Source organism: Equus quagga, chromosome 1 (assembly GCF_021613505.1).
Source record: "Equus quagga isolate Etosha38 chromosome 1, UCLA_HA_Equagga_1.0, whole genome shotgun sequence".
NCBI lineage: Eukaryota > Metazoa > Chordata > Mammalia > Perissodactyla > Equidae > Equus > Equus quagga.
The window spans coordinates 102390202-102416435 of NC_060267.1; the positions used below are offsets into that span (position 1 = coordinate 102390202).

The window sequence follows — 26234 nt, forward strand, 5'->3', positions numbered from 1 at the left end:
CTTTTGTTTTTCTGGTGTGAGGTTAGGTTAGGTCATTGATTTCTTCTCTTTCAATGTAGGTGTTTGCAAATAGACCCCTCCCCTGAGTACCGCTCTCAGTGCGTTCCGTAAGCTCTGCTATGTTGTGTGTCTGTTTTCAATCATATCAAAGTGTTTTATAATTTCCCTTGTGATTCCTTCTTTGATCCACTTGTTGTTTAAGAATGTGTTGCTTAATTTCCACAAATTTGTGAATTTTCCAAATTTCCTTCTCTTATTGATTTCTAACTTCATTCCATTGTGGATAGAGAAGATATTTTGTATGATTTCTTTTTAAATTTTTTAAGACTTGTTTTGTGACCGAATATATGGTCTATCTTGGAGAATGTTCCATGTGCACCTGAGAAGAATGTGTATTATGCTGTAGTTGATTTAATTGGTCTATATATGTCTCTTTGGTCTAGTTGGTTTACAGTTTTCTTCAAGTTGTTTGTTTCTTTGTTTTTCTTTTGTCTAGTTTTCCTGTCCCTTATTGACAACAAGGTGTTGAATCTCCAACTATTCTTCTAGAATTGTCTATTTCTCCCTTCAACTCTCTCAGTTTTTGCTTCGTATATTTAGGGGTTCTACTGATATATGTGTATGCTTCACAATTGTTATATTTCTAGAGGGAGTGACCCTTTTCTTAATATATAAAGCTTCATTTGTCTCCTGTAATAATTTTTGTCTTAAAGTCTATTTTTGTCTGATGTTCGTATAGCCACCCTGGCTCCTTTTGGGTTACTGTTTGCTTGAAATGTTTGTTGCTGTCCTTTCACTTGTAACCTAGTTGTGTCTTTGAATCTAAAATGAGTTTCCTGTATAGCGTAAATAGTGGTGCCATTTTTTTTTCCATTGTGCCAATCTCTGACCTTTGTTGAAGATTTTAATCCATTTACATTTAAAAGTAATTACCAAAAAGGAATGACTTACTTCTTTAAACTTCTTTATTTGTTTTCTTTAAAACTTACACCTTTTTTATTCCTCAATTCCTTGATTATTGACTTTTGTGGTTGACTTTTTTTAGCTTATGGTGTGATGTTACTTTTATGCGTCAACTTGACAGGGCTGAGTGATGACTGGGCTAAGGGTAAAACATTTTTTCTGGGTGTGTATGTGTGACTGTTTCTGGAAGAGATTAGCATTTGATTCAGTAGACTGAGAAAAGAGGCCCACACCCACCAAGGTGGGCAGGTATCATCCGATCCATTGAGGGATTCACTGAATCCTGAATAAAACAAAAAAAGCAAAGGAAGGACACATTCCCTCTTTCTCTTCTTGAGCTGGGAAGTCCATCTCTTCTTGCTTTCAGGCATTGAAGCCCCCAGTTGTTAGGTCTTTGGCCTTGGTCTGAGAATGACACCATTTTCTCCCCAGGTTCTCATGCCTTCAGACTCAGAGTGAACTACACCACTGGCTTCCCTGGGTCTCCAGCTTGCAGACGGCAGATTGTGGGACTTCTTGGCCTCTGTAACTGCATGAACCAATTCCTATAATAAATTTCCTCAGAGAGAGAGAGACAAAGACACCTACATAGATAGATAGATAGATAGATAGATAGATAGATAGATAGATAGACAGATATAGATATTTATCCATGATGAAATTTATTATGGAAAGAAAGAAAGAAAGGACAGAACAAAGGAAGAAAGGAAAGAAGAAAAAGAACCATGTATATCATATGGGTTCTGTTTCTCTGGAAAACCCTGACTAATACATATGGTTTTGATTTCCATCTCATTTCCTTTTCTGTAGTTTATCTTCTTAGTGATTACTCTGGGGACTATGGTAGCAATTTAGTTTGAATTAATACTAACTTAGCTTCAATAGTATACAAAATTTCTGCTCCTGTATAGCCCATCCCTCTCCCCTTATGGTATTATTGTCACAAAATACATCTTTATGCATTGTGTGCCCAATTAACAGATTTATAATTGTTGTTTTATATATTTTGTCTTTTAAATCATATAGGAAAAAACAGAGGAGTTTCAAACTGAAACTATATAATATTGGTTTTATATTTACTTATGTAGTTATCTTTACCCCTGTTCTTTATTTCTTCGTATAATTTGAAGTTACTGTCTAGTATTCTTCCATTTCGGTCTAAAGGACTTTCTTTAGCATTTCTTGTGGGGCAGCCCTAGTGAAAAACTCCCTCAGTTTTGTTTATCCATGATGTCTTAACTTCTCCTTCATTTCTGAAGGATAGTTTTGCTCACTATATAATTTTTGGTTGATAGGGGTTTTTTTCTTTCAGCACTTTAAATATGGCATTCCACTGCCTTCTGACCTCCATAGTTTTTGGATGAGAAATTGGCTGTTAATCTTATTGGGGATCTCTTGTATGTGATGAGTCTCTTTTCTCTGGTTGCTTTCAAGATTCTCTCTTTGTCTTTCAACAATTTTATTACAGTGTGTCTCAGTGTGGATCTCTCTGAATTTATCCAACGTAGAGTTGGTTGAGCTTCTTGAATGTGTAGAGTCTTGTCTTTCATCAAATCTGGAGAGGTTTTGTCAACTATGTCTTCAAGTATTCTTACTGCTCCTTTCTCTGGTCCCTATGGAACTCTCACTATGTGTATGTTGCCCCACAGGTGTCTTAGGCTCTGTTAATTTTTCTTCATTCTTTTTTCTTTCTGCTCCTCACACTGGATAATCTCAATTGGCCTACGTTCAAGTTAGCTGATTCTTTTTTCTGCTTGTTGAATTTTTCATTTCATTTTCATTTCAGTTATTGTACATTTCAACTCTAGGTTGCTTACTTTTTAGAATTTCTATCTCCTATTGATATTCTCTATATGATGAAACTTTGTTCTCCTGGTTTCCTTTAGTTCCTTGTCCATAATTCCCTTAGTACTTTGAGCATATTTAATATAGTTAATTTAAAATCTTTGTCTAGTAAGTCCAATATCTGGGTTTCCTCAGGGACAGTTTCTATTAATTTCTTTTTTCCTGTGAACAAGCCATACTTTCTTGTGTCATTGCATGCCTCATAATTTTTTGTTGAAAACTGAATGTTTTTAATATTATAATGTGGTAACTCAGAAAGTCAAATTCCCTCCTCTCCCCAGGGTTTGTTGTTGCTGCTTGCTGCAGTTTGTAGTTATTTGTTTGTTTAGCGACTTTTCCTAACTATTTGTCTAAGACTATTCTTTGTCACGTGTGGTCACTGAAGTCTGTTTGGTTAGCTTAGTGGTCAGCTAGTGTTTTGACAGAGACTTCCTTAAATACCTAGTGCTGCAAACAAATCCTCTCCCAGTTGTTACAGATCGACTCTGTGTTGGGGTACTTCGTCTGTGCTCTCAGCAGGCTGTTTACACCTCTGCTCTAGCCTTGACTTCTCACTTGCCCAGAGCCCAGGGGTCAGCCAGAGGTGAAAGCTTAGGGTGTTTTGAGGCCTTTTCTAACTGTGGTTCCAACCCTGGGCATTCTTGTGCCCCTTTAGATTCCCTAGTATATGTGGAAACTTTCAAAGCCTTTATTCCTCCGTATATTTTTTTCCACAGCCTCTTTCTTCCCACACATTTTGATCTCCTACTGTGTGCCCTGTCTGTTATCCTGGGCACCTGGAGGTTGTGTCTGGTATATTTTCCTTTAAAAGCTTTTAACAAACACTGCCTGGGAGACTGCTACACGCCTGCAAAAGTTCCAAGGTGAGCAAAACAAAGGCAAGCCCCTTAGCCAACCCCTCAGGGAGCCTCTAGACAGGTCAAACCATAGTTCCTGGGAGCAAGTCCAGATTGCCCTCTCTGGGACCAGTGCCACACCAGGCACATGGGCTCCCACCCGGATGGATCCCACCAAGCTGGGGAGTGGGGGATGGTAGGTAAGTTAAAACACCACAACACTTTCTTACCAAAATTTAGCAGTTTCTTCCTTCATTAAGCATTTCCCTGATTGTTGTGTTTTTAAAGTAGTTTCTGGAGCTCTGATAGAGATAATTCTGACAGTTTTTCCAGCTCAGTTGTCGCTTTAGTGAAGGGACATAGCTTTGGAGTGCCCTACGCTGCCATTTTCCACACTGTCACTCCTGTCTTTTTGTAAGTAAAACAATCCTTCCTATATAATTTTTTCTGAATGGTGTGTTCACTTCCTTTGTCCATGTTTTATTGAATTATTAATTTTTTCTAATTCATTTAAAGTTCTTTACATAGTAGGGAAACTAGCCACTTGTCTGTGATAAGAGTTTCATATATGTTTCCCAGTTTTTCATTTGCCTCTTGTCTTTGCTAGTGATGGTTTCACCCCTCAGGGTTTTTTTTTGTTTTTTCTTTTGCACAGTTGAATTTATCAGTCTTTTTCTATCACGACTTCCGGACTTTTGAATCATAATTAGAAAAAGCCTTCCCTGCTCAAAATTTATTAAATGCTTCTCTCATATATTCTACTAGAACTTTTCTGGCTCAATTTTCCCACATTTAAATGCTTGATCCATTTTGGATTTGTCTTTGTATAAGTTATGAGCAATAGGTCCAACCTTTTCCCCTCCAGATGCTCGGGCTCTTGAACAGGAGATATTCTTTAGTTTGTTTAGCACGTCTTCATTAGTGTCGAGTAGCCTCTGAAGGAGTATGAGCAGCAAGTCACTCGCATGGCTCTTGTTAGGACGACCTGGTTTCTCATCCTAGCCCTTGCCACTTAATTACCCTATGAACCTGGGCAACCCATTCACCTGGTGGCAGCCTTCCGCTTTCTGACCTGTAAACAGTGATAAGAGTTTCTGCCCAGCCTATTATACAGGTTATTGAAAAACAACCAAGACAATGTCTGTGTCAAGGGCTGTGGATGCTGTGAAATGCTAACCATGATGTAAGGTGGCAGGAATGATGAGAATAAAGTCATAGTAGTGCTTTATATTTTCTCATCTAAATACAGCAGCCCCTCGTGATCCTGCAACAACCCAGCACAGTGTCTAGTACGTGGTAGGTGCCTGATAAGCATTTGCTTGAGTCTCTATTGAATCTTTGCTATTTACCAAGGGTTACTATTTACTCCACTGAGCGACACATTCTGAACTCATGAACTCATGGAACTTACGTTCTAGTGGGAGGGAGAAGTACAACAGCTAAAGGAAATAAGCAAATGTACAGAATGTTAGATAGTGAGCAATGCTGGGGGGAAAACAGGCGGGGAAAGGGAAGGGGCGTTGGAGGTAGAGGCATGCAGTTCCCAACAGGAGGGTCAGAGAAAGTCCCACTGAGAAGGTGACATTTGCATAAAGATGTAAAGGAGGTAAGAAATTGAGTTGTGTGGCTATCTGGGGGAAGAGCCAGTCAGGCAGAAGGACAGCAACAGCAAAGGCCCTGAGGGTGGAGGATAAGCAGAGGCCAGAATGGCTAAGCGCAATGAGCAAAGGTGAGAATGTTGGAGAAGAGCAAGAGGTCAAGGGGCTGAGGGAGGGGGCCAGAGCGTGGACAGCCCGGGAGCGCGTTGTAGGGACTTTGGCTTTTGTTCCCTGAAATGTGGAAAGCCGCTGGAGGGTTTGGAAGAGAGTAGTGACGTGACGTAACTTGGGTTCTGACAGGATCCCTCAGTCTGCTGTGTGAAGAACAGACTGCAGAGGGGCCAGAGGAGAAAGCAGAAGACCCCTTAGGAGGCACTGGTAGGCATCCAGGCAAGAAATGATGGAGGCCTGGACCATGTTCTAGGAGTAGGGTCAGGAAAGTGCTTGCGGTCTGTGTCTTTCTTCAATGTAGAGTGGACAGGCTTGCAGATAGATTGTGGGATGTGAGATGTAAGAGAAAGAAAGGAGTTCAAGACGACTCCATAGTTTTGTTGGATGGATGAACATGTCGCTTGTTAAGCCTGTTTTGTACCTGAGGAAACTGAGGCTCAGAGAGGTCAGGGGACCCATCCAAGGTGGTGATGCAGGTTGGTGGCAGAGGCCAGGATACAACCGCCTGGAGCCCGAACTCGGCAGCAGCAGGACCTTTGTCTGTCTAGAACCAGGGACTGGGGGCCCGGGGGCAGGGACCTGCACCCTTCCCACTGAGCCCTCGGCCACCTGCTCCTCCTTGCAGAGGGAAGGCGAGAGCGCCGCACTGCACCACCAGAGGGGAGGCCTTGCCCTCTGACTGCCCTCTAGTGCTGCGAAAGCTCATTCGAAAGGAAGACTTCCGGGCCGGCTGCAAGTGCTTGGTGAAGACACCCCTGGTGTCTGACGTGGAGCTGGCGCACTTCCTGTCGGCGCCCCGGGACCCCACCCAGGTGCTGGTGTTTGGGATAGTGGCAGGCCAGAGCCCCACCAGCACGGCGGAGCTCCAGTGGCTGTTCAACACCCTCTACAGTCACCAGCAGCGGGGTCGCGCCTCACCCTGCATCCAGGTTGGTCTGGGGTCCAGCCGAGGAGGCCCCGGGGTCTGGGGGTGGGGAGGCGAGTGGAGAAATAACCCCACAGGGGGCCAGGGCTGACTGAATACCTGCTCTGGCCCATCTGTGTTTAGACGGATATAATCCCTGCCCTGTGGGCACTTGGGGTTGACTTTAGCGTATCTTGGGGCTATTAACTGTTCCCTTACAATTGTTCATAAGCATAGAGTGCACAGTGGTCCACCCCGGCCACGAGCAGCGTGGATGGGGATGGGGGCCAGCCGGAGGCGCTGGAGCGGATGGAGGAGTGGGCGCGGGATTTGAGGAGTGCAGGACAGGCCTGGAGGGTGGGGCTGGATTTTGCAGAGACTCTGCTTCCACCCTTCCCGTGTCTTTGGTTAAAACAGAAACATTCCCGGGCTTCTCTTGCTCTGACAGCCAGAATGTCAGGTGCAGGTCTGAGTTTCACATCTTAAACTGGAAGATCAGGCAGGACAGCTGGAGGCAAGTGGAATAAAAGGCAGATAAAATCAGAAAACATCACGTTACACGTTAGCCATATTAATGGATCCATAGCATCCGGAAAAAGGAGGGGAAAGAGACTAGCTTTACCCTGGATTGACATGCCCTACCTTGAGGTGTAGGTTCAGTTCAGGTCCTGGCACTGGATTTAATGACTGGGAGGTGTCCGGAGGGGCAGCCAGCAGGGGGTGGGGGTGGAGGAATCCTGGGACTGGGGACACCTGGGAACGTGGTTCACCATCAGATCTCTGCAGGGCTTCTCCCAGGCACAGGGAACAGTCTAGTCCTGCAGATCCCAGAGAGCCAGGCTTGTGGGTGTCACATGGTGGGGTGCAGTTGTCTCCATGAGAGCCTTCACCAGTAGAGGGCACTAAATGGATCCAGAGACATGCTCTGGGGATGGTGAGGGGAGGTGTGCACGCAGGGGCTGAATGGCCCGTTGAGCAGGAGTTGGGAGAGTTGTTGTCTGGGCCTCCAGGACTCAGTGGGAACCTGGTCTGGCTGTGATGCGGGAATCTGAGGGCATCCTCTTGGCATGGGGCGATGGGCACTCATTTCTCTGTTGGCAGTGCCGGCATGACCCCTACCGCCTGCTGCGGTATGACCTGGACAGCCCCCTGCAGAAGGACCCGCCTCTGCTGGTGAAGAACAATGGTGTGGTGCAGGGGATGATTCTGGTGAGCCGGGGCCCAGCAGGGGACTCGCCGACTGGCTGCCACCCTATCTCCTGCAGCCCCTACCCGTGTGGAATCACAGATGTGGGAGGGGGGAGTAGAGGGGGCCCATGGGACCCTCTCCCTGCCCAGCCTGAGGCCCAGAGAGCAGAAGGACTGACTGAAAGTCACACAGCACATAGAGCCCATGCGTCTCCCATCCCAGGAGACGGAAGGGATGGATGACACTTAACCCGGAGAACCAAATTCCCTTCATCTGTTTGTTTGTAAATAACTTTTTACTAAAAAGCATATCATAAAAACATATATATTCATTGTAGAAAATTTGGAAAATACAATTTAGAAAATAATTTCTTCATGCTTCATGCTCAGATTGCTGCATTCTCAGCCAGGCCAGGTTCCTGCTGAGCCCATGCCCCGTTTGTTCACACAGCAAGTGGATACCAGGCACCTGCTTGCCCACACTGTCAGAAGCCCTGGGGCACACACTGCTGACATTTTGATGTCTGGCTCTTTAGTCTTCTTTCTGACTTTGAGGTCCTGCTTTTTCTTTTTATTTTCTTTTGAGGAAGATTAGCCCTGAGCTAACATCTGCCGCCAATCCTCCTCTTTTTGCTGAGGAAGACTGGCCCTGAGCTAACATCCATGCCTGTCTTCCTCTACTTTATATGTGGGATGCCTGCCACAGCATGGCTTGACAAGCAGTGTATAGTTCTGCACCCGGGATCTGAACCGGCAAACCCCAGGCCGCTGAAGCGGAACGTGCAAACTCAATTGCTGCACCACCAGGCCAGCCCCGAGCTCCTGCTTTTTTTATTGTGATTTTTAACCACTATGTAGGAGCCTGTCGTGTTATTTCTCTACCTGTGTTCCTTTTGTCCCATGTTTAGGTTATTGCCTTCTTTTTTTTTTTTTTGTTTTGGCCATAGCAAAAAACACTGTAACGGATGTGGTCACATAGAAATCTTTGGAGAGGTCTCTACTGGTTGGAGACTGATCACCTGGCGGGTAGGGTTCAGAGAGCAATGGGACAAGATCCCTGCCCTCAAAGGGCTCCCATCCCATGGGACCAGCTGATTGGTGCATGCGGATAAGAGTGTTAGAGGTGGGTGGGCTAGGGGCCCTCTGAGCAGGGAGACACCCTTCAGGCCTGGGGGCCCGGGAAGGCTTGCGTGTGAAGTGGCATTTGAGCTGGTTGGGCTGGCAAGGGGCCAAGGCTGGGACGGGGGTCTGCCCTCTGACTCGGGGGACCTGGACTGGGGACAAGCTCAGCCACACCTCACTGGGCGACTCAGGGAAGTAACACCCCTTCTCCATCCAGGGAAGAAGGCCTGGGTCCCAGCACGAGCACTGAGAGCCAGTGGCCTGTCCCAAGCGTCAGGCCTGCTGTGCTGAGGGCCTCGCCCTCTGTTTCCTCCCTGTGTATCAGCAGATGTTTGCTGGGGGGAAGCTCCTTTTCGGGGGCAGCGTTTTGAATGGCTACGGCTTAAGCAGGAAGAATCTGCTGAAGCAGATCGACCAGGCTCAACACAACTGCAAGATGGGCTGCTTCCTGCCGGGCAACTACAAATTTAGGTAAAACAGGAAACAGTGGATGAGGGGTGGGCACAGGGTGGGGGGGAGGGGAGGGAGGAGCGGCCGGGTGCCGCGGAGGCTGGAATGGGAGCCTGCGGTGGTGAGGGGGCGGTGCTGTTGGTGTCTTCGGGACACAGACTTGGGGAAAGGGCCACGGGGGCGTTTGTGCAGTGCCGGGTTCTGTGGGGGAGTCATGCAGATGTGTTTGGGTGGGGCTCTAGCGACACCCCTGCCTTTATCCCACCACACCCGCCCCATCCTGTGTGGATCCCAGCCCTGCTGCGCCTTTGTCTCCCAGCAGGGCCACGTAGACAAGGGTCGCGTGCTGGCCCCAGCCTGCCTCTTGGCTTTTCAGCCAGGTGATGCCCATCCATTGAGCACCACCTGGGCCTGGCTTGGGAGTGATGAGCAAAGGTAGTTGTCTCTCTGGAGAAGCATAGCGCCTGGGTCACGGCAGGAGCTGGGGTTACGCTGTTGCCGCAGTGCAGGTGGCATCAGGAGATAGGAGCAGGTTCTAGAATGCCTGGGCAGGAGGTACAGTGAAAAGCTTACTGGATCAGGGCTCCCAAGATGAGGCTGGAGCCTCTGCTCTGCTCCTTACTCGCTGGGTGACCGTGGGCTAATCTCACTCTCCTCCCCTTTACCGTGAGGGTAAGAATGCCCACCTGCAAGGGCCGTTGTGAGGATCTTATGAAAGCGTGTGTACCGAAATGTTTCATAAACCGCAAAGTGATGAGCAAGTGTGTAAAAAGTGTTACTGGCCTGCAGCCATGGCCCGCCTGACTGCACCCCGCCACCACACCAAGTCTGGGCAGCACCAGACCCCTCAGCTTTCTAGGAGCCTTGATGCCAGTCTCTCCCCAGAGTACTGAGTTTGGACCTTGTCACAATGTGTGCCTGACCCTAAAGAGGTTCGGGGGAAAGCCATCCCTGGAGGAATCGTGGAGGTCACGCTGTGACCCCAGGATCCTGGACACTTAGCAGAGGAGACAGGAGCCAGAGGAACCTGTGGACATTAGGAAGGGCAGATGCTGACAGGTGCAGAGAGCAAAGTCACTGAGACCTGAAGGCCAGAGACCCAGAGAGGGTGGGCTTGGAGCCCCGTGAAGACAAGTTCCTCGACAGTCCCCGGGAGGAGGGGAGATGAGGCAGAGGGGCTGCTCAGGTTTAGGTAGGAAATACACGAAGACCTAAGTGGGTGAGGGAGCACACCATCAGGAAGGCCCAAACCGAAGGTGAGCTGAGGCCGAAGATGACCAGCAACTTTTCAGAAACATTCGGAAGGTTGGCCTGCCACTTGGGGGTGCGGTAGCTGGGGAGTGGGGGATGCCAAAAACTACTTACAAAAAGACGCAGCTCTTATTTGGCTTTTGCTATCCTCAAAAGGAGGATGACCTTTAACGGGAAAGGGCAGCCTATACATGAGATAGGCGAAGGGGCAGGAAAAAGGAATCTGGCCACCTTTAGTAGCTGTGTGACCTGAGCAAACTGCTCACCCTCTCTGTGCCTCAGCAAGAATAAGCATAGTTTTCAGCGTGTTGGGTTGTGAGGATTAGATGAGTTGATACATGTGAAGTGCTGGCACCACTAACATTTACTGAGAGGTTACAAATTACAGTTGTTAGTGCTATTATGATTACTAAAATGAATTCTGGGCTCCTAATTTGTTATATCCAAGGGTTCTAAACAGACTCAATAGTATGCTTACAACAGTTTTCAACAATTTTTGAGGAATGGTGGGGAAGAATCAGGAGACTTGACACACACATAGATGGTTCAGGTTCTGGAAAGTGGAAAGGGGCAGATTCCTGAACTGCAAACCCGTAGGACTCTTCCTAATTCTAGATGGCCTGTTAGGTCGACAGTTTGAAAACGCTCACGGAAGAAAGGGAATGCGACCTCTGCAAGAGATTCTTGTTGCCATAGCAACAGTTCTGTTATCTAGACCTGTGAAACTAACTACCCAGGCTTAGTGGTGGAAAACAACACAATCATTTGTTATTATTGTCACTGATGGTCGGGGGCTGACTGGGCTTGGGTGGGTGGTTCTTGCTTGGGGTCTCTCGTGGGGTTGCAGCCAGAAGTTGACTGGGCCTGGCGTCATCTCAAAGGCTTGCTCACCCACACGCCTGACGGTCACTGCAGGCCGTCAGCCGGAACACTTACACAGGGCCTCTCCGTGTGGTCTGGGCTTCCTCGCAGTATGGCGGTTGGGTTCCAAGAGGGAGTGTCCAGAGCGACAGCCAGGTGGGAGCTGCGTTGCCTTTTACGACTTGGCCTCGTAAGTCGTGTAGCGTTTCCTTCCCTGCATGTGAGTCCTAGGGCCAGCCCACATTCAAGGGAGGGGAGTGAGACTCACCTCCTGATGGGAGGACTGTTGAAGAATTTGTGGACGGGTTTTAAAACCACCTACCGGCCCGGTTCCTCTTCCAGCAGGGTGACTGGAGGAGTAGTGAGAGACATGCTGCTGGCCTGGACCATCCAGATTCCGGGAAGACGCTGGGTGAAAGCTCTTGATGTCCTCGTGGAAAGGTGGATAGGTGTGGCTCAGGTAGCGGCTTGTTCGGCCACACCCAGTGAGTGGTGGAGAGCCTGAAGGGCAGGGCTCTGTGCTTGGCCTGGTCACTTCTTGCCTAAATATGCAACCGGGATGAGCACGTGGAAGACTTGCTGGTCAGTTGTGCCCTAGACGGGGAGAGATGACTGAATCAAGGTTTGCAGCTGCTCAGCCGCCAGGAGGGGGTTGGGGAGGAAGGACAAATGTTCACCTTTAGGTTTGGAAGGTTTATGGTCAGTGGAGGTGGAAGTCCCAGTGCAACAGACTATTACGCCACAACGAAATCTTAGAAGGCAGAAGTATCAGTGTGTAGATGGAGGTGGAGCGCCTGGGTGCTGACGTTTGGTTTCGGGGTCCTCTGTTACAAGACGGACAGTGGCCAGCAGCTTTGCAATCAGGACTCTGCGAGGGGGGCCCTCGCCATCCCGTGGTGGGAATCATGTCTTGTTTAACGCAGAGCAGACTTTGTTTTGTTTGTTTGTTTGTTTTTAGTTCTTTATTCTTTTCTTGTGGTAACATTCGTTTATAACATTATATAAACTTCAGATGTAGATCATTATATTTCGATTTCTATGTAGATTACATCATGTCCACCACCCAAAGACTGATTACAATCCATCACCACACACACGAGCCTCATCACCCCTTTCACCCCCCTTCTTCCCGCTTCCCCTCTGGTAACCACCAATCCAGTCTCTGTCTCTATGTGTTGTTTGTTGTTGTTTTTATCTTCCATTTATGAGTGAGATCATAAGGTATTTGACTTTCTCCCTCTGACTTATTTTGCTTAGCATAATAGCCTCAAGGTCCATCCATGTTGTTGCAAATGGCCGGATTTCATCGTTTCTTATGGCTGAGTAGTATTCCATTGTGTATCTAGACCACATCTTCTTGATCCATTCATCCCTTGGTGGGCACCTCGGTTGCTTCAAGTCTTGGCTATTCTGAATAATGCTGAGATGAACATAGGGGTTCAGATATCTTTATGCATTCGTATTTTCATGTTCTTTGAATAACTACGTAGCAGTGGAATAGCTGGATCATATGGTAGTTCTTTTCTTAATATTTTGAGGAATCTCCATACTGTTTTCCATAGTGGCTGCACTCCCACCATTAGTGTATGAGAATTCTCTTTTCTACACATCCTCTCTAACACTTGTTATTTCCTATCTTGTTCATTATAGCCATTCTGACAGGTATGAGGTGATCTCATTGTGGTTTTGATTTGCGTTTCCCTGATAATTAGCGATGTTGAACATCTTTTCGTGTGCCTGTTGTCCATCTATATATCTTCTTTGGAGAAATGTCTGTTTAGATCTTTGGCCCATTTTTTAATTGGGTTGTTAGTTTTGTTGTTGTTGAGATGTATGAGTTCTTTATATATTTTGAATATTAACCCATTATCAGATATATAGTTTGCAAGTATCTTCTCCAAATTGTTTAGTTGTCTTTTTGTTTTGTTGATGGTTTCCTTTGCTGTGCAGAAGCTTTTTAGTTTGATGTAGTCCATTGTTTATTTTTTCTATTGTTTCTCTTGCCCAGTCAGACATGGTACTTGAAAATATTCTGCTAAGACCGATGTCGAAGAGCACACTGACTGTGTTTTCTTCTAGAAGTTTCGTAGTTTTAGGTCTTACATGCAAGTCTTTAATCCATTTTGAGTTAATTTTTGTGTATGGTGTAAGATAATGGTCTACTTTCATTCTTTTGCATGTGGCTGTCCAGTTTTCCCAGCACCATTTATTGAAGAGACTCTCCTTTCTCCATTGTATGTTCTTGGCTCTCTTGTTGAAAATTAGCTGTCCATAGATGTGTGGGTTTATTTCTGGGCTCTTGATTCTGTTCCACTGATCTGTGTGTCTGTTTTTGTGCCAGTACCATGCTGTTTTGCTTACTGAAGCTTTGTAGTATATGTTGAAATCAGGGATTGTGATGCCTCAGGCTTTGTTCTTTTTTCTCAGGCTTCCTTTGACTATTCGGGGTCTTTCATTGTTCCATATAAATTTTAGAATTGTTTGTTCTATTTCTGTGAAAAATGTTGTTGAAACTTTGATAGGGATTGCATTGAATCTGTAAATTGCTTTAGGAAGTGTAAACATTTTAACTATGTTAATTCTTCCAATCCAAGAGCATGGAATATCTTTCTATTTCTTTGTGTTTTCTCCTATTTCTTTTGACAATGTTTTATAGTTTTCAGTGTACTGGTATTTTACATCTTTGGTTAAGTTTATTCCTAGGTGTTTTATTCTTTTTGTTGCAGTTGTAAATGAGATTGTATTCTTAATTTCTCTTTCTGCTACTTCGTTGTTAGTGTATAGAAATGCAACTGATTTTTGTATGTTGATTTTGTATCCTGCAACTTTATCGTGTTCATTTATTAGTTCTGAAAGTTTTTTGGTGGATTCCTTAGGGTTTTCTATATACAAAATCATGTCATCTGCAAATAGTGACAGCTTCACTTCTTATTTTCCAATTTAGGTCCCTTTTATTTCTTTTTCTTGCCTGATTGCTCTGGCTAGGACTTCCAATACTATGTTAAGTAAGAGTGGTGACAGTGGGCATCCTTGTCTGGTTCCTGTTCTTAGAGGGATAGCTTTCAGTTTTTCTCCATTGAGAATGATATTAGCTCTGGGTTTGTCATATATGGCTTTTATTATGTTGAACTACTTTCCTTCCATACCTGTTTTATTCAAGGTTTTTATCATAAATGGATGCTGTATCTTGTCAAATGCTTTCTCTTCATCTATTGAGATTATCATGTGATTTTTATTCTTCTTTTTGTTAATGTGGTGTATTATGTTGATAGATTTGCGGATGTTGAACCATCCCTGCATCCCTAGAATAAATCCCACTTGATCATGGTGTGCGATCTTTTTAATGGATTGTTGTATTCGATTTGCTAGTATTTTGTTGAGGATTTTTGCATCGATCTTCATCAGTGATATTGACCTATAAATTTCTTTTTTTTGTGTTGTCCTTGTCTCGTTTTGGTATCAGGGTAATGTTGGCTTCATAGAATGAGTTAGGAAGGTTGCCCTCCTCTTCAGTCTTTTGGAAGAGTTTGAGAAGGATAGGTATTAAGTCTTCTTTGAATGTTTGGTAGAATTCACCGGGGAAGCCATCTGGTCCTGGACTTTTATTTTTGAGTAGTTTTGATTACTGCTTTGGTCTCCTTACTGGTGACCAATCTATTCAAACTGTCTATTTCTTCTTTTTTTTCTTTTCAGGAAGGTTAGCCCTGAGCTAACATCTGCCACCAGTCCTCCTCTTTTTGCTGAGGAAGACTGGCCCTGGGCTAACATCTGTGTCCATTTTCCTCTACTTTATATGTGGGGCACCTGCCACAGCATGGCTTGCTGAGCAGTGCGTAGGTCCACACCCGGGATCCAAACTGGCGAACCCCGGGCTGCCAAAGCAAAACATGCAAACTTAACTGCTGTGCCACCAGGCTGGCCCTGTCTATTTCTTCTTGATTCAGTTTTGGAAGGCTGTATAGTTCTAAGAATTTATCCATTTCTTCTAGGTTATCCAATTTGTTGACGTATAGCTTTTTGTAGTGTTATCTTATAATCCTTTGTATTTCTGAGGTGTCCACTGTAATTTCTCCTCTTTCATTTCTGATTTTATTTGAGCCTTCCTCCTTTTTTCTTGGTGAATCTAGCTAAAGGCTTGTCAATTTTGTTTCTCTTTTCAAAGAGCTAGCTCTTAGTTTCATTGATTTTTTCTGTTTTTTTTTTTAGTCTCTATTTCATCTATTTCTGCTCTGATTTTTATTATTTCCTTCCTTCTACTGATTTTGGGCTTTGTTTGTTCTTATTTTTCCAATTCATTTAGGTGCACTGTTAGATTGTTTATCTGAGATTTTTCTTGTTTCTTGAGGTAGGCCTGTATTGCTGTAATCTTCCCTCGTAGAACTGCTTTTGCTGTATCCCATAAATTTTGGCATGTTGTATTTTCATTTTCATTTGTCTCCAGGTACTTTTTGATTTCTCCTTTGATTTCTTCATTGACCCAATCATTGTTCAGTAGCATTTTGTTGAATCTCCACCTATTTGCAGCTTTTCTGATTTTCTTCCTTTAGTTGATTTCTAGTTTTATACCATTGTGGTCAGAAAAGATGCTTGGTGTTATTTCAGTCTTCTTAAATTTATTGAGACTTGTTTTGTGGCCTAATATGTGATCTGTCCTGGATAATGTTCCATGTGCATTTGGAAAGAATGAATGTACAGTATATATCTACTAAGTCTAACTTGTCTAATAAGTCATTTAAGACCAGTGTTTCCTTGTTGATCTTCTGTTTGGATGGCCTATCCATTGATGTAAGTGGAGTGTTAAAGTCCCCTACTTTTATTGTGTTACTATTTCTCCCTTTTTGTGTGTTAATAATTGCTTTGTATATTTAGGTGCTCCTATGTTGGGTGCGTAGATATTTACAAGTGTTATATCCTCTTGTTGGATTATTCCTTTTATCATTATGTAGTGCCCTTCTTTGTCTCTTGTTACAGTTTTTGTTTTAAAGCCTCTTTTGTCTTACATAAGTTTTGCAACCCCGTGTTCTTTTCATTGCCATTTGCATGGAGTATCTTTTTCCATCATTTCACTTCCAATTGTGTCTTTAGGTCTGAAGTGTTCTCTTGTGTGCAGCATACATATGGGTCTTGTTTTTTTATTCAATCAGCCACCCTCTGCCTTTTGATTGTGGCATTTAGTCCATTGAGATTTAAAGTAGCTATTGATAATTATGTACTTATTGCCATTTTGTTACCTTTTCTGGGTGTTTTAGTAGTTTTTCTCTGTTCCTTTCTTCTTTTCTTGCTCTCTTCCCTTGTGGTTTTATGGCTTTCTTTACTATTATGTTTGGGTTCCTTTCTCTTAATTTTTTGTGTATTTATTATGGGCTTCTGGTTTGTGATCACCATGAGGTTCATATACAATAACCTCCATATATATAGCAACCTGTATTAAGTCGATGGGCTCTTTAGTTTGACCTCTTGCTAAAAGCTCTACTCTTTTATTCCCCTCCTCCCACATTTTATGTTTTTGATATCATATCTAACCTCTTTTTTTGTGTGTGTGTATCCATTACCCTCTTATCTTGGAAACAAATAATTTTAGTGCTTTTGTCTTTTTTTTAAAAAAAGGTTTTATTTTTCCTTTTTTCTCCCCAAAGCTCCCCAGTACACAGTTGTGTATTTTTAGTTGTGGGTCCTAGTTGTGGCATGTGGGATGCCGCCTCCACATGGCTTGATGAGTGGTGCCATGTCTGTGCCCAGGATTTGAAGCAGCGAAACCCTGGGCCGCCAAAGTGGAGCGTGAGAACTTAACCACTGGGCCATGGGGCCGGTCCCAGTACTTTTGTCTTTTTACCTTCATATTAGCTTCACAGATGGTTGATCTACTACCTTTACCGTATATTTACCTTTACCAGTGATTTTGGGGGTTTTATGGATGATTTTCTTATTCTTATATGTAATCTCTTTTCCACTTAAATATATCCCTTTACCATTTCTTGTAAAGCTTGTTTCTTGGTGATAAACTCCTTTAGTTGTTGCTTGTCTGGGAAACTCGTTATCTCTCCTTCCATTCTGAATGATAACCTTGCCAGGTAGAGTATTCTTGGCTGTAGGTTTTTTTCCTTTCAGCACTTTAAATATATCGTGCCACTCCCTTCTAGCCTGTAATGTTTCTGCTGAGAAGTCAGCTGATAGCCTTATGGGGTTTCCTTTGTATGTAACTTGTTGCCTTTGTCTTGTAGCTTTTAAGATTTTCTCTTTATCTTAATTCTTGATGTTTTAATTACAATGTGTCTTGGTGTGGGCCTCTTTGGGTTTACCTTGTTTAGTGCTCTCTGTGCTTCCTGTACCTGGACGTCTGTTTCCTTCCTTATGTTAGGAAAGTTTTCAGCTATCATTTCTTGAAATAGATTCTCTGCCCCTTTGTCTCTCTCTTCTCCTTCTGGGATACATATAATACAGATATTATTGCATTTGACATTGTCCCAGAGGTCCCTTAGACTGTCCTTGTTCTTTTTAATTCTTTTTTCTGTTCAGCTTGGGTGATTTCTCCAGTCTTTCATCCAGCTGGCGGATCTGTTCTGTTCTTCTGTGTCATCTACTCTGCTAGTGAGTCCCTCTAGTGAATTTTTCATATCCAGTACTGTGTTCTTCATTGCTGCTGGTTCTTTTTGATATTTTCCAACTCTTTGTTGAGGTTCTCTCTGAGTTCATCCCTTCTTCTCCCAAGATCACTGAGCATCCTTATGACTTTTTGTTTGAACTCTTTGTCAGGTAGATTGTTTACTTCTGTTTCATTTAGTTCTTTTTCTGGGCTTTTGTCCTGTTCCCTTACTTGGAACACATTCCTTTGTGTCCTCATTTTACTTCTTTCTCTGTGCTATATCTCTGTTTTAGGTAGATCAGCTATGTCTCCTGATCTTGGAGAGGTGGTCTTACATAAGAGATGCCTTATGAGGCCCAGCAGTGTGCTTCCCTCTCGTCACCAGTTCCAAATGTTCTAGGAGTGTCCCCCTGTGGGCTACATGTGTCCTTCTGTTGTGGAAGGGTTGCTCTTACTGCAGGTGTCCATGGAGGCTAGGCTGTCCACCTGGCCAGCTGGTTGAATGCTCAGCTGTGTGTGGCTGCTAGGGACACTTCAGTCACTTTATCAGGCATGGGGAGCCCCAGCACAGTTGGCTGCAGAGTCTAATAGCCCGTTCCTGTTGTAGTTTTTCTGTTAAGTGAGTAGGCTCCCAGCATGGCTGGCGCTTACACTTGCTGTAGGCCTCTGGCCTGCAAGGCTGTTGTTGGCTCTCTCAGGGTTGCAGCTGAATGGGGCTACCCCTAGGCATGGGAGCACCCAATTGTTTCAGGCTTTGGAGGGTGGAGCTGATCCCTTATGTGGCTGTTTGAGAAGCACAAGTCTGCTGTAGCTGACAAGCCCCACCACCTGCAGGGCCACATACTCCATCAACACAGTCCTGCCCCATGCACATGCCCTGACCCACTGAAGTGGACCCAGTCACCCCACTTCAGAGGCCCCACATACTCCACTGCTGCAGGCCCACCCCTCATGCATGTCCTGCCCTGCAGAGGTGGACTCACTCACCTGGCTGCAGAGGTTCCAGGCACCCCACTTATGCGGGCCCACAAGTTGCCCAAAGGCTTGCTGTTGGGTGGGGCCGGTCTAGTAGGTGGGCTGCCTGCCCTGACTGAGCTGGATTAAATAGGTCCTCTAGTGGGAGGGGCAGACCCTGTGTAACAGGCCAGGGGAAGATCTCCAATGTCATCTGCCAGCACCTATGTCAGCATACCTGTACCACATCACAGTAGTGGCTGCCACCAATGTCTCAGTCCCTGGAGAGGTCTCACCTCTCATCAAGATGCACTCAGAGCCTATCAGGTGAGTCTCTTTTCACCAAAGGACTGTGCACCTTTCTTCATGGTGATTTTAGGTTGCTTTCTGAAACAGGTGAATTTGTGTGTGTGTCCTTTAAGAACAGGCTTTTTTTCCCCTTATGTCTGATAGCTTTCCTGGGGGTATTCCCCACTGTAGTTAACAGCCAGCAAAGTGAGGTATTTTGACACCTATCTCAGTTGGGAGTCTAAAAGCTGCTTATTGTGGTAATGCTCCCCTGCTCAGATCCCCCACTCCTCCAGGGAAGGTTTCATACCTTAAGGTTGCTCCTGGCTGGTCAAAGGTGGCTTTTTTCTCTCCAGAAAGGAACTTCTGCTTCTTCCACCTCAGTCAACACTGTCTCGTTGTTGGGGTTCCCTTTATCCAGTTTTCAGTCCTCTCTTAGGGGTAATCATTCCAAGAGTAGGTTGCATCTATGGGAGAAGGTGAGTTCAGAGTCCACCTACACCGCCATCTTGACACCATCCTGCAGAGAAGACTTTGAATCTGCTGGGTTTTGTACAGCTGTAGTGGGAGGATTAGAGGTAGGGAGTTGAGAGGAGAAGAGACAGGTCAGCAGAGTAAATGCTGGGAGGTGGGCAGAGCTGGGAGCCAGATCCAGAAAGGCTGCCCTGGTCACTGGCCTGGAGGCTCTTTGACCTTCTCTTTCCTAAGAGGAACCAGCCACAGAGACAGTCCTCAGTCTGGGCTTGGGGTCTGTGAAGCCACCATGGAGAAGCAAGAGCTGTGGGTGGGAAGAGGCCCCAGGTCTATTCTTAGCCAGCAGCGGAGCTCAGCTCCCCAGGGAGGCAGCGCTCCTCCTGAGCCCCAGTGAGGTTGGGGTAGGCTCCTGCCTAGTGAGTAGACTGGTTGTGACAAACAGAGCAAAAGGGTAGGGCCAGGCCAAGGACAACTGGGGGAGACTGTGAGACCAATACGAGGGCCCCAGACTCACACAGGCCCGAGGAGCTGGGGCTGCCTGGGGACAGCCCTGCCCTGAGGAGCAGGCAGTGGGATGGGAAGGGCTGCAGGTCTCTCTGCATGTATTAAGCTGCACCAGCCCAGAGGGCAGGGTGTCCTGTGTCACATGCCCTAGACGTCCCATCTCCCCTCTGTTTGCGTCCTCCACTCATCTCAGGGCCCAGAACATAGGAGGCCCCATGGGAAACGTTTGCTGAATTTCATCACCTAGGGCTGACTTTATCCCAGGGAGGCAGAGGTCAGGTCAGAATGAGGAAGGGCTGGTTGACAGAGTGTCCACTGATAACTGGCTGCCGTGGTTATGCGACTGCCCCTCGCATACCTCTAATGATGGGAGACCCCTCACTCCAGAAGCAGCCTCCTCTTTCAGCCTGAAAGTCATGCCACTCCATCAGTTTTGGAGCAGCTGCCACACGTCCAGCTTCACACTCAGCATTGGTGGTTTGGAGGTGAACAGGACCTCGACCTGCTCACCTTCACTGATCCAAAGACCTAGAAATTGATGTGAAAGAGTGAAGGGCACTAATCATTAGAGAAATGCAAGTCAAAACCACAGTGAGATAGCACCTCATCCCCATTAGGATGGCTGCTATCAAAAAAAACCCAAAACAATAAGTAGCAACCGTTAGAGTGGTTATGGAGACGTTGGAATGCTTGTGCAGTGCTGGTGGGAACGTAAAATGGTGCAGCCACTGTGGAAAGAGTGTGGCGCTTCCTCAAAAACTTAAACATGGAATTATCGTATGATCCAGGAATTCCACTTCTGGGTACATACCCAAAAGAATTGAAAGCAGTGTCTCAAAGGAATATTTGTACACCCATGTTCATAGCAGCATTATTCACAGTAGCCAAGAAGTGGAAGCAACCCAAGTGTCCATTGAGGGGTGAAGGGATAAAGAAAAAGGAAGGAAATTCTAACACATACTACAACATGGATGAACCTTGAGGACAGTAAGCTAGTGAAATTAGCTAGTCACAAAAAGACAAATACTACACGATTCCACTTATATGAGGTCCCTGGATAGTCACATTCCTAGAGACAGAAAGTAGAACGGTGGGTGCCTGGGGCCGGAAGAGGATGAGGGCTTGGTGTTTAATGGATACAGAGTTTCAGTCTGGGAAGATGAAAAAGTTCTGGAGATGGATGGTGGTGATGGTTGCACAGCAATGTGAATGTATTTAATGCCGCTGAACTGGACACTTAAATATGGTTAAAATGATAAATTTTACGTTATGTGCTTTTAACCACAGTCTTTTAAACAGCTAGGAGGAGATGCTCTGCGGGCGCTTGCAGCTGAGGGGGGAGGGAAGGGCTGTCTCCTCGGCTAGTGAGCTGCTGGGCAAGGGCTGGTTGCTCTCCAAAGCTCAACCTCCTTGCTCTGGTGGCACCAGGTCCCAGGCTCACTCTGGCCACCAGAACATGTCCCCCTGCTCCAGCAGCCTGTCCACGTCTGTCCCTCACAGTCTGTCCACAGTGGCCCTCCCCACAGAAGGCTTCCTGAGTGCTCCGCGGAGCAGCTCCTTCCTCGTGCGTGAGGCCCAGCCAGCCAGGCTGCACGGGGTGGGTGAAGAGAGGGAGCCTATGGGGTGGGGTGGCCTCCAGAAGGGGGAGCTTCCATGGTCCTCATCTTTGACCCCTGGGACTGGGCTGAGGGGGCTGCACCAAGGTGAGGCCCAGTGAAGGCTCCTGGCTGGGTAAACTGGGAGCCAGGACCAGCCTAGAGACCAGAGCTGTGGGAGGCTTGGACCCCCACTGCCCCCTACCCACCCTGCACCTCCTTCCCTGCCTTCCTTCACTCAGCAGACAGTGGCCCTCCCACCCCCGGGGGCAGCCCTGTGCTTGGCACTGATCCATGCTGGCTCTGCCCCCCTTGCCGTCTTGGGTTCTCTCTGACATTCTGCGGCTCTGGGCTGGGGTCAAGCAGTGGCACATATGCAAGAGGTGCACGGGGCTTGTCCTCACCCAGCCAAACCTCTGGGCCCGCAGATGGAGGGCACGGAGGGAGCCCTGACCAAGGAGGGGCTCCGCAGGTCGGAGCAGTGCAGAAAGCTCCTGGGCGGAGTGGGCTGCAGCCGGCCGGAAGGACAACCAGAGCACACATGGGGCTGCATCTTGAGGAGGTGGCCCCTCGTGAGTCTGGGCTGCTTCCGCCTGAACCTTAGGCTGCTGCTCTTCTCTGCCGCCCTCCTTGGCTCGGGGAGTCCTCACTGTGGCCAAGAGAGGTCACAGCGATTCACAGGCCCTGTGACCTGTGCCTGTGAGCAGAGGCATGCTGTGCTGCAGTGGGGGCACCAACAGGGCAGGGTGTGACGCAGGGGAGGAGTGACAGAGAAAGGCTGGCCAGGCAGAGAGAGCAGCAAGACCCTCCTGGCCACGTCAAGAAGCTCGGTGTGCTGCTGGGGGCACCCAGCAATGCCCATCCCCGTCCCCCGACTCTCTCATCTGTATCCTGCTGTCAGCAGCTTTCACCAGGGTCCTTCCCCTGTGTCCCACGTGGCTTGACATTATTTCTCGGTTTAGCTGTGCTTTGAGTTCCTAAAAAATGCCGGGCCCTGGGGGCAGGGGCAGGTTGGTGGGGGCCAAGGGGAGCCCTCAGCATCACCACAGCTCCCCCTCCCTGCTCACTGCAGTTCTCCAAGCACAGGAAGTCTCAAGAGACCCACCCCTGTCCATCTTGGACTCAAAGGGGACAGGGAGAGGCAGCCTGGTCCTCACCTCGGCGCCACAGAGCACAGATTCACCCTGCTCTCAGTGCCCCGCCACCTGGACTTGCCTTTGGGTGCTGCCCCTGGGGCCCTGCCTGGGGCCGGCACAGGGTGGTGGGGAGAAGACAGTGAGGCTGTGGGCTCCAGGCCCAGCGGCTGGTCAATGTGGGGTCCAGGAGGTGGGCCTCCTACAAAGAAGCTGACCTAGGCTCTGAACGCCTCGTGCAGGGAGCCAGCGAGGGCAGAGACGTGCCCTGGAGGGGCAGGGTGCCACAGCCGTGACTTTAGATGTGTCATTCGCCCTCTTTGGACCTCGGTTTTCTCCCTGTGGGATGGGCACAGCATTCTCTCAAGACCATGCTCAGAGGAGTGAGTTGAGAGAATCAAAAGCTGTAAGAGCTGACGCACTGGGAGCTGACTTTGTAGTGACCGGTGCTGTGTATGCTGTTGTGTGCCCTGAATGAGCTGAGTGGGGAGAAGTTACCTTCGGGAAGTGGGCCAGCGGCTCTGAAACAGGGGCTGGCCTTGACGCTGCGGAGAGGTGGTCTGATAAGGGCCAGCCCTTGCTGATGTTTTCCTTATCACTGAGGGGAGTACCAAGGTTTTTGAATTGACTAGAGGGGCTGGCCTCAAGCAAACCTCCAGGTGGCCTTTTCTACTTATCCCTGACCAAGGATGGTCTTGGCATTCATCTCTAGATCAGTACTGTTGGCAGGAACAGGAGTGCGCCTGTTATCCCAGCAGGATGGCCATGTGGCCCCACTGGCCTGGTCACTCACGTTCCCCTGATGTCATTTAGTTCATTCATTCATTCACTCACTCATACCTCCCAAGAGCCATGCCAGGTTGCTAAGATCAAGTCCTCTGCTCAGGTGACTGGAGGCAGACTCAGAGCTGCAAACCGTGCACCATGATAAACAGTGGAGGAAACCACTCCTTCGAGAGTTCAGGGAGGGCTTCCTAGAGGTGGTGACATGGGAGCCTAGCCTTGAGGGATGAGTAGAAGGCCCAGCAGAAGAGGAGGGGTAAGGCACTCCTGGCAGGGCTAGTGTGGGCAAGGGTGTGGAGCTCTGTGGGGACCAGGGAGCAGGAGAGCTGTGGATTTAGGGGGGCTGCCAAGGGGTGCTGTTAGAAAAACGTACTGGTAGTTTCGGGCCAGATTCTCATGGGCCTTGAGCTGGGCATCACTCTAGGGAGTGGGGGCTCACCCTGCAGAAGTTGGAGAGCTACAGACTGGTGTTAAGTGGGAGAGACAAGGCCAGATCAGGGAGGACAAGCCCTCAGGCAGCAGCGTGGACGCTGTGCGGGTGAGGTTGGACGCGGGGAGGCCACGGAGGAGGCCAGCGCCCTGGAGGGGCCGCTTCAGGGTGGGAGGGACCGCGGGGCTGGCTATGAGCCCAGCTTGGGGGTAGGTGCTCAGCAAATACTTGTGGAACAAATGAATGAATGATGGAGAGGTTTAGGGGTTCATTCTTCCTTCTGGGCTTTTCCCCTGCACTTCCCAAGCACTCTGTGTACTCAGAGAGCCCGGGGACCTCCTCCCATCACCCAGGCAGCGGCCCAGCAGGAGCCCATCAGCCCGGCCCTGCCCCTGCAGCCCCACCCTGCCCTCTGGGACTAGCAGGCATGGAGGCCAGCACCCCTGGTCTCAGCCCACATTCCTCCACAGACCACCAGGGACCCGACTTCTCAAGGGCCCGCACGTAGGCCTTTGCCCCATCTCCAGTGCCATGTTGCAAGGGGCCACTTGGACTTCATGTGTGTGCTCCCTGCGGGTGGTGTGGGGTGGGGCGGTAGAGTGAGGCATGGAGGGGGGCATTAGTTTGCTAAATGTAAACACTGGGAATGTACCCAGATCTGTGACCCCCGTTTTGGTATTTCTCCACTTTCAATTTTTCTAGGGCCCTCCAATGATGGAAGAGCCCCCCCCCCCCCGACCACAACACTTGTCTCTTAAATGCCCTTTCCTTAAGCAAGTCACATAGCAGGGGCTTGATAAATTCCAAGAGACAATCAATGAAAGGGCCAGTCCTGTCCCTTCGGCAAGCCCCCTCTCCTCTCTGTCCTTGTCGGTAAAATGGGGACGAAGGCCCCTGAGCTGCCTGCCTCCCGGGGCTGCTGTGATGCTCAACGCCATCAATAGCCTGGAAGGCGTGTGAGAACGGTGCCCGGCTGCAGGGCCTTGGGGTTGGTGCAAAGGTGGGGAGTGACCACATGTGTTCGTTAGGTCCCAGGACGGCTGTCACAACGTTCCACACACTGAGTGGCCTGAAGAGAAATTCATTGTCTCTTGGTTTGGGAGGCCAGAAGTCTGAGATCAAGGTGTGGGCAGGCCATGCTCCCCCTGAGCGTGCTAGGGAAGGACCTGTCCCTTGGCTATGGCAGACTGTCCCAGTCCTCACATGCTGTCGCTCTGCGCGCATGTCTCTGTCCACATCTCCCCATTTGTGTCAGGCCACCTGGTGCGTCGGAGTGGAGGCCCACCCCACTCTGGTATGACCACATCTTAACTCATTACATCTGCAATGACCCTATTTCCGAGTAAGGATGCCTTCTGGGGTGCTGGGGTTAGGACTCCATGTGAATTTGGGGGGACACAGTCAACCCATAACCCCATACACGATGACTTATTTCCTTGGCTTCCTGTCCTCTCTCCTTTGCTTGCTTTGTGGAGCCTCCCGCCCCACTACAGGCCTTTCTGGCGGTCAGTGCTGGGTGGACAGGTATCGCTGACACACAATCAGGGCAATTCCAGCCTTAAACAGAAGCCAGGGAAGCCAACCGCCAGTGAGTCTCTGGGTCCCCAGGGGATCACGTTCTCCCTTGACCCCCTCGAGGGGAGAAGCACCTGGGCCCCTTTCTTTCTAGGAGCTGGAACATTGAAGGGGCCGTGCCAGGCGGGGGCTGCTTGCCTGGGCCGCCCGGCTCTGGGCCCTCCGGCTGTTCCTCGCTGAGCACTGCCCTCCCTGCCCTGCCTCCCTACAGCAGCCCAGCCTCCATCTGGAGCCCGGAAGACCCTGACTCGGTCAAGAGAGTAAGGTCAGAAGACATCCAAGGAAGCTTCTCCTCGTTGGCCATAAGGGACAACGTGGAGGAGTCGTCGTCTTCTGAAGCTGAGAAGAAGTAGGTGGCCACCCTGCCAGGGCTGAGGGGCCCTCCTGTGGGCGGCAGAATGGCTGTGCCTCCCAGCAGGGCCCCTGGCTCCACCACAGGCCGTAGAGGCCTCTCGGGGTTAAGTGGCCTTGGGCATGCCACTTCCCAACCCCATCCCCGGGCATGGGCCATCTCCAGCAGTCCCTGAGGTCTGGCCTGTTTATCAGCACAGTGTCCAGTGGGGCATGAAGGCTGCTCCCTGGAACTGCTGGCAGTGGTCTGGGGGCTGGAGATTGAGGCCTTTGAGGACTTTGGAGCGAAACCCCACAACCCAGATGCATCAGTCTGAGAAGGGTGAAGACTGCCCCCTGGCTCCCTGCGAGAAACTTCCTAGACCTGTCGAAAGT

The 26234-nt window shown here is 48.1% G+C and overlaps 1 protein-coding gene across 1 annotated transcript in view; it reads left to right on the top strand.

The window, feature by feature from the left end:
• Window positions 1-25861, top strand: part of C1H3orf20 (chromosome 1 C3orf20 homolog) — an 80531-nt gene extending 54670 nt beyond the window's left edge. Inside the window, exons 11-14 of the mRNA XM_046664868.1 lie at window positions 6039-6342; window positions 7419-7526; window positions 8956-9098; window positions 25720-25861. Of these exons, the coding sequence (XP_046520824.1) occupies window positions 6039-6342; window positions 7419-7526; window positions 8956-9098; window positions 25720-25861 (697 nt within the window). The remainder of the gene's footprint in view (window positions 1-6038; window positions 6343-7418; window positions 7527-8955; window positions 9099-25719) is intronic.
• Window positions 25862-26234: the final 373 nt, after the last annotated feature.